Raw genomic sequence first — 8,833 nt, 5'->3', positions numbered from 1 at the left:
TTCCACTCTCTGCACTCGAATGAACATCAGAATTTTTGTCCTTTTTTAACCGACTTTAAGCTGCACTTTTTGCCATTAGAGCGAAACAAGCATATAAATTCGTGTTAAAGAGAAAAGGAACAAAGTTTCAGTGCAGCACTAAAGTTCAGCTAAAAGAAGTGGACTTCAGGTTTGTTCCTTTTAGCTCTTCTTTAATTCGGTGTCCGAATTATTAAAGTATCTAATATTTTGCAGATATATTGCAACGAATATTTTACCATGCTGAAAGATTAATGTGACATGTTTATGATAATGACACGTTTATGTATTCTGTTCCGTTTTATAGAAAATTTTTCTCATGCGAAACTCACTTATGAAACAGAATTATTCTGATTGGTTAACCCCCACCATTTGCCTTTTCCGTTCCTTCCTTATTCCGCTATTTCGAACACCACGTGGTCGTACCCTAAAGCGTGATCTACAATATGCTCCCGCTTCCTGTTTCCTATATTCTTTATCTTTTTTATCTTGAGACAAAACTTAAATCAAAACGAGATAACGAGAAAAAAACAGAAAGCAAAGAGCACATTGTAAATAAGACTTAAGTATCTGTCCTAACGACTAGAGACTCTAGAGAGCCTCATAACAGTGATGACAAATCGTGGGAATTTTTCCCATATGGGAGCCGTTGTGCGCATGCGTGAGCATGACATCAGAGCTCGACGCAAGCGTTTCCAGTGATGGATATAAAGGTGCCAATACATGGGAGCGTCGAGCGTTGAGTGTCAAAGCGTCCAACCAATCAAAGTTCCTTGTTTTATTCCTGAAATAAGAAATGAAAAACTGATTGGTTGGACGCTTTGACGTTCGACGCTCGATGTTCCCATGTATTGGCACCTTAAGCGCAGATAGTAGGCGCAAATAATGCGCGCGAAAGGTTCCGTGCATCTGTCCGTTACAGTTGTTTCGCGTTTTTCCCGCGAGTACTTAGGTTATATATTCATAATGTAAAATGTTATAATAAATAAGTGTAGCGATAAATGTAATGATAAGTGTAGTGATAAGATAAGAAAGCTGTGATAATAAGTACAATAGGAATAATAAATATAATATATTGGCTGCAGATGTAAAAAAATTACAAATTAATAAGTTTTATTATTATCTTTCATTATTCATATATAAACTATAGGTAATTATCCAGTTTAGGGGCTCCGCCTTAGAATTCGATAAAAATAGACTCAATCAACGCGTTTTTTAATAAGGAGCAACTTTTTCCTCTGCGAAAATTGTCGCTCTTCACTGCGAAACGAAATAAAAATAGTTAAAGTTAATTGGTATAATAGGTTAGGAAACCTGTCAAGATTCCGGATGGGTTCGCAACTTTCCACGCGCAACGAGGACGGGGTGGGTGCGGGAGGGGGGGCCGAAGGCCCCCTCTCGCACGCCCGTGTGTGTGTGTGTGTATGTGTGTGTGTGTGTGTGTGTGTGTGTGTGTGTGTGTGTGTGTGTGTGTGTGGTACATATGTTGAGGCATTTTTATTTATTAAACCAACGAATATTGTACACTCATTAATTTAGTAAAGCAGAAAATTTTAGTACAATTTTAATAAGATAAATTTAAAAAATTAAAAATAAATGTGGAATCGATAGTTATGATCTTTAATTGTTAATAATTTTTTTTATGACGAAACTGATAAGTTAATGACATTTGATGAAAGATATTCACCTTATTAAAATTGTACTAAAATTTTCTGCTTTACTAAATTAATGAGTGTACAATATTCGTTGGTTTAATAAATAAAAATGCCTCAACATATGTACCACACACACACACACACACACACACACACACACACACACACACACACACACACACACATACACACACACACACGCGGGCGTGCGAGAGGGGGCCTTCGGCCCCCCCTCCCGCACCCACCCCGTCCTCGTTGCGCGTGGAAAGTTGCGAACCCATCCGGAATCTTGACAGGTTTCCTAACCTATTATACCAATTAACTTTAACTATTTTTATTTCGTTTCGCAGTGAAGAGCGACAATTTTCGCAGAGGAAAAAGTTGCTCCTTATTAAAAAACGCGTTGATTGAGTCTATTTTTATCGAATTCTAAGGCGGAGCCCCTAAACTGGATAATTACCAAACTATATTATATTTATTGAATAGAAGCTTTTTTCCTTCCCTATAATTTCCTTCACATTTCTTTCATGGGGACCTAACGATACCTTCAAATATAGCCGTTTTCCAAAATTCACTGCCAGCGCTGAAAAGTTATAGTTTGCGTGACACAAACTATATAACATATACAATGTTATATACAAACTATATACAAACTATATATTTCAGTACTGGCAGTGAATTTTTGAACACACAGACTATATATGTCCGTGAAGCTACCACAGCGTTTGCTCAGTGCGCATGCGCGCTTCGACTTTCTTTTATGATTATCATCACTGGTGCGGAGTTGAGTAGTCCTCGATTAACGGAGCAAAATGGTAAATTTTATATAAAATTTATTAAAAGTAAGGGTTGCAATAAGACCGATTTTTGGCCCCCTGACCGATCACGTTTATATTATGTAAAATTATTCTTTTATATGTGTCTCATAATATCCTGAAATGATTTGCCCATTGGACTTCTCATTACAGAGAAAAGTGGGCCTTCATGATTGTGTTTCACATGGGATTTTCATCATCCCGTTACATATCCATATATTTAATTATGTTATAATTTTACCCCGTTCACTAAACTTTCCCGAAAATAGCCTGTATATGTGACGCGTAATATATATCAGAATGATGAACTTGACGCTTTGTCCACATCCTGAATTAAATTAAATTAAATTAGATATTATAATAAGAATATGGTATCTACTAGTAAAAGATGCGCTGTATGACGCAGTGAAGTAACAATTCTATCGGTGTAAAATTTATTATTGGAGAGGTATTTTAACGTTTCTTTTAGAAGAAACTGTATACATGATTTGGGGTTAGATTTTCAATCGTACATGTATTTGGATGTTTTAATCAACGACTTTTTATTAAACGACGATCCATTTAAATATTCCTAACATATTTGTTGCTTTTTTATAACTTTTGCTACAAATCTTACAAATTTGTCTGGCATATATCTGTTTATATCAACGTCAATTAAATCTTAACCTGTGTATAAGACAGATTTTAGACAGATAAACACAAGTTAAAGTTTAATTCATATTGAAATAGACTAGAAATAGACAATATTTGCATTAAATTAAAAAGTTTATCATATAATTCACAGAACGTTTCGAATTGCATCAGTATTAAGTCTACTTCAAATATGTACTATATAAACAATTAATAATATACTTGTATTTTTCAGTCTCTCGTCATTCCAGAGAAATTCCAACACATTCTTCGTGTCATGGGCACAAATATTGACGGTAATAGAAAAGTAATGTTCGCTATGACTGCAATTAAAGGTGTTGGTCGGCGTTATGCCAACATTGTTTTGAAGAAAGCTGATATTGATTTAGATAAAAGAGCTGGAGAATGCTCAGAAGAAGAGGTAATTTTAATTTAGCATATTTTATATATAACTTGTATGTTTGCATCGTTTGAATCGTATTTAACGTATTGGAAATATTTCAGGTTGAGAAGATTGTCACAATAATGGCTAATCCCAGACAGTATAAAATTCCTGACTGGTTCTTGAACAGACAGAAGGACATTGTCGATGGAAAATATTCGCAGGTATGAGTATGAGCTATTTATTTTGTGAACAAGAAGAATCAACTCTTAAAAATTGTATATACTTTATCATTGAAAAATATAACATATACATCTAATGAAATGTTTTCAACACTTGTGATAAGAGCTGTATAACAATATTCATTACTTATATATTGGAATTCAGACTGGCATGAAAATACTCTGTAGTATTTATGCTATACATATCTCTTAAATAATAAACCTTGTTTCGCTGTGCCTTGTAAGTCTTATCGCACAATTCACGACTGATCGTGCAAATACCCATTGTATGCTCAGCTGGTAGCTTGTGCAATAGCAATAGCATCGCTGTACATTGAAATTGCTTTGTGTAACGTTTTTATTACGCTAAGTGGCAGGTACGCGTGCAACAAGGGTGTGCACCGTATTATACAAATAATATAGTTTGTAAGACATCACAAGATATCTCTTTGACCTATGTGATTTGTTCGCAGCTCACGAGTGCCAATCTGGACTCCAAACTGCGTGAAGATCTGGAGAGGATGAAAAAGATCCGTGCTCACAGAGGCTTGCGTCACTACTGGGGTCTCCGCGTACGGGGGCAACACACAAAGACCACTGGTCGTCGCGGACGCACGGTCGGTGTGTCGAAGAAAAAATAATTTTGTATATTGTATATAAATAACATTATATATTAATTTATATGTTATAAACATCAGTATAATATTACCTTTAGCTGTATTATACTGATTAATTAATAAAATCTCAAAAACTTTAAGCTTCGTTATGTTTTCTCGATTATATCAAAGGAGAAAATTATCGTGATCGTGAAACAAAGTTATATGCATGTATATACATTACGACGACATTGAAATAGAAGAAAATCGAGAACGTTCATTGCGAGCGAGATCATTGTGAGTATATATAGGAAAGTAATTTATTGAAGTGGAAGTAACAGTTTGGCTGAAAAGTTCGTAGGCTAACATAGTAAGACAAATTTTTTTGGTAAAATTCGATTTTATTATTCAATATAGTTGCCTTCGAGGGCGATACAACGATTATAACGGTCATACAATTTTTCGATACCATTTTTATAGTACGATTTCTCTTTAGCCTCGAAATAGGCCTCAGTTTCGGCGATAACCTCTTCATCAGTGCTAAATTTCTTTCCAGCAAGCATTCTTTTGAGGTCTGCAAACAGAAAAAAGTCACTGGGGGCCAGATCTGGAGAATACGGTGGATGGGGAAGCAATTCGTAGCCTAATTCATGCAATTTTGCCATCGTTTTCATTGATTTGTGACACGGTGCATTGTCTTGATGAAACAGCACTTTTTTTTTCTTCAAATGGGGCCGTTTTTTCGTGATTTCATCCTTTAAACGCTCCAACAAAGTTATGTAATATTCGCTGTTGATGGTCTGGCCCTTTTCGAGGTAATCAATGAATATAATACCACGCACATCCCAGAATACTGATGCCATAACCTTGCCAGCCGACTGTTGCTTCTTTCCACGCTTTGGCTTCGGTTCATCGCGTTCAGTCGGCTGACTGTCGATTAGACTCTGGAGTGTAATGATGGAGCCATGTTTCATCCATTCTAATATATCGACGGAAAAATTCGTCTTTATTACGGTTGAATATCGCTAAACATTGCTCCGAATCATCAAAACGTTGTTGCTTTTGATCGATTGTGAGCACGCGCGGCACCCACTTTGCACACAGCTTTCGCATGTTCAAATATTCACGCACAATATGTCCAACACGTTCCTTTGATATATTTAGAGTCTCAGCTATGTCGATCAACTTCACTCTACGATCATTCAAAATTATTTTGTGGACTTTTTTTGATGTTTTCGTCGGTAACAGCCTCTTTCGGTCGTCCACTGCGTGCATCGTCTTCGATGTTCATTTCACCTCGTTTAAATTTAGCAAACCACTTCTCAACGGTTGATTTTCCTGGTGCAGAGTCCGAATAATGTTTATCAAGCCAAGCCTTGGCTTCAACAGTATTTTTTTTCGCCAAAAAGCAATGCTTCATCAACACACGAAATTCTTTTTTATCCATTTTTTCACAATAACAAAAGTTGCTTCACTCACAATGTTATATCTCACGAACCAATTGTCCGACACCTGTGAAATTTATACACGTTTCTTTAGAAGGTTGGTACTAACTAAACATCTTATGGATTTATTCTAGTAGCGCCATCTATATGTTAGCCTACGAACTTTTCAGCCCAACTGTTAGAAAATGGCTTTTGGTCCTGAAGTGAGCTGAAGTAAGCATTTCTCAAGCGTAAATGCAAGACCGCCGTTGCTTCGACTGATCGAGGAGAGAGAGAGAGAGAGAGAGAGAGAGAGAGAGAGAGAGAGAGAGAGAGAGAGAGAGAGAGGGAGAGGGAGAGGGAGAGGGAGAGGGAGAGGGAGAGGGAGAGGGAGAGGGAGAGGGAGAGGGAGAGGGAGAGGGAGAGGGAGAGGGAGAGGGAGAGGGAGAGGGAGAGAGAGGGAGAGGGAGAGGGAGAGGGAGAGGGAGAGGGAGAGGGAGAGGGAGAGGGAGAGGGAGAGGGAGAGGGAGAGAGAGAGAGAGAGAGAGAGAGAGAGAGAGAGAGAGAGAGAGAGAGAGCAGAAGTAGCGCTAAGTTCGCTCTAAAAATGCAATTGACAGTAGATAACAACAATTCTTCTAAACGTTTCAACGACGTATAATAAGCGTCTCCAAATACGCCTTGGGCACCTTTCCTCGTTGGTTGCCTCTAACGCTCATGAAGTAATCTTCGTCATCGGGAATTTCGTAAATACCGATTATCTAAAAAAAGACATCGCGCGTGAGATATGTTCAGCTTACGTTCGCAGCACGTTGCACGTTCTAATCATAATATACTTTGTATTAATGTCACACATACATCCAAGGCACATATAATAATACACTCGATACCGATCAAGATACACATATGAAGTCAAACGTACAGATAGAGAAAAAGAAACGGCATAGTACACACAGTGGCTGCGCAACGGAACGGTGTGAATAAATAAGAATGCAATTTAACAAAGTAAAACGGCAGATGTTTATTGATAATACATGCACAACTCGAATATACATATACAGTAATTCGCCTCGTGCACAAGTATGCCTGTGACTCGACCCTTCGCGAGTGTGTACATGTTTCGCATAAAATCTAAAGGGAGAGACATCGCCTTTTCTTTCTTCGTGTCACTTTACAAATCGATAAATCTAGAAGTGTACGCAATACCAAGATACGACGTATCAACGACTATGACGTCGAAAGAAGGTTGTTGCAAATAAATTCCTTCGATGTACAACTTGATAATCGACACTATCTCTATCATGCACAATAATACATGGTGTAGATAAACGGGACGAATATAATCGCTAATTTCGCGGAAATCAATCGATCTTTCTTCAGTGGGATTAATCTTATTTCCCGAGCAAATTTCATCGGACACATTTTTTCTCGTGACAAAGGAATGCGTTCCTTCGAAAGATCGCATGTAATATCCGTGAACCTTACTAATATTGCTGTTATTGTTATTACTGTCTCTCTTTCTATTACAGCGTGTCTCTTCAGAAAATATTTCTTCGCTCCTGATTGAAAGCGATTAGTCCGTCTTATCTCTTCGTATAATATAACTAATTGCATTGCACGACTATCACAATCTGCACAATATTTCTCTCGGTGTGTATTCCGCCCCCTCACGATCTATGACTCGCGGGGAGAGGGGTGTAACAAGGCGAATGCAATTTCTTCCTCGAAATAAATATATATTTTCGTCTAGAATACGTATAGTATCTCGAGAGTTAATAATATATTAGCTGCTTGTAGGTATATGCACCAGTACAATATCGTTAGTATCAAGAGAGCAAAAGGTGTGATTAGAGAAGGGGTGGGGGAAGGTATCCTCGAAGACTTACAGATACGAGAACGGTTCAAGATAAGTTTTTAAAGGATACGTCTAACGTATGTCGAGAACTTCAACAAATGACAGTGTATTGTAATTCTCTTTCAACAGGTGGACGAGAGAAATTCGGGCCCTGCATCTTTATAGAGAAAGCGACGAGAACGCAGTCTCGAACGGTGATTTCAAAGCTTCAAACGGGCCTTTATAGGCAGCGAGCTGACGAATACAAGAGAAATGAAAAGTTTTTTCGAGCATACGCTGGCTGCCAAAACGGCTCGAACACTTTCCCTCGGAACAACTCGAATCACTGCTCAACAACTTTATAGGAATAGAATCGAATTTGTTCACTCTTTGTACAAATTTGGTCAAAAGGTCGTCATGTTTGATGGTTTCTTAACATCTAATGAATGAAAGCTGGATGACATTAATATGGAAATTGATACCAGTTCCAAAAAACATACTTTTCAAGGTTAAATCTGATGGGGTAGAGGAAATGATATTTTAAAATATAAACCTCTATAAAGGAATTTGCGAGACGCTTTGGCCAAAATCGCTAAACTGTCGGAGGACAGCACGATGGCTGCTGATGAGGACGCGTGGTTAGTTCATTAAATCGTTAGTGGAGAATCGTCATTCGCTGGACGAATTTCCTTGGTCTCCTTGATTCAAGTCGAAGTCGTTTCGTTGCAAGCGTTCACCAGGAGACGTGGCCTTACATTTGAGATCGTTGGACGTACACATAATCAAAAAAGCGACTGAAGAACTGAAGAAGAGGAAGAACGAGATAGAGAGGGAAAATGAAACTCTGATGAAGACCATCGCGGAAAAATAGATCGAAGATACGCGCGGCGAACAATGTGGCGAAAATTTTGGGTCATGTGCCCGTTGCTTGACAACGGTTGAAGAAAACGAATGAACAATTGGCGACTTGCTTGAGAGCAATTGATAGTGAATGACTTCGGGCACAGGTTCGACGACATAATGTATACATGTGGTAAAACGCATATTTTTATTGAAATCGAAAACTTTTGTCGAGTAGAATTACACGGAAAAGATGTCTGCTTGTTTGTATATTTCGTTATGTATCGCTATGTAGAATTACATGAAGTTAAGTTACGTTGGGTTCTAAATAAAGTTTAATTACAAATACAAATTAAAATATAAATTCTTTAATTTAAATATAAATTCTTTTTTAAATACAAATTAAATACAAATTCTTA

The 8,833-nt window shown here is 37.6% G+C and overlaps 1 protein-coding gene across 1 annotated transcript; it reads left to right on the top strand.

The window, feature by feature from the left end:
* The first annotated feature begins 2,352 nt into the window (after positions 1 to 2,352).
* On the top strand, positions 2,353 to 4,378 carry LOC105189410 (40S ribosomal protein S18). Its single transcript, XM_011151491.3, has 4 exons — positions 2,353 to 2,488; positions 3,354 to 3,539; positions 3,623 to 3,724; positions 4,195 to 4,378. Exons 1-4 carry the CDS (start codon positions 2,486 to 2,488, stop codon positions 4,360 to 4,362), a joined length of 459 nt encoding a protein of 152 aa, XP_011149793.1. The 5' UTR covers positions 2,353 to 2,485; the 3' UTR covers positions 4,363 to 4,378.
* The last annotated feature ends 4,455 nt before the right edge of the window (positions 4,379 to 8,833 follow it).

The sequence above is a fragment of the Harpegnathos saltator genome, unplaced genomic scaffold, assembly GCF_003227715.2.
Source record: "Harpegnathos saltator strain DR-91 unplaced genomic scaffold, Hsal_v8.6 scaffold573, whole genome shotgun sequence".
NCBI classification, from domain to species: domain Eukaryota; kingdom Metazoa; phylum Arthropoda; class Insecta; order Hymenoptera; family Formicidae; genus Harpegnathos; species Harpegnathos saltator.
Note: the sequence above shows the minus strand (reverse complement) of the source record. Positions and strands in the feature narration are given on the sequence as shown.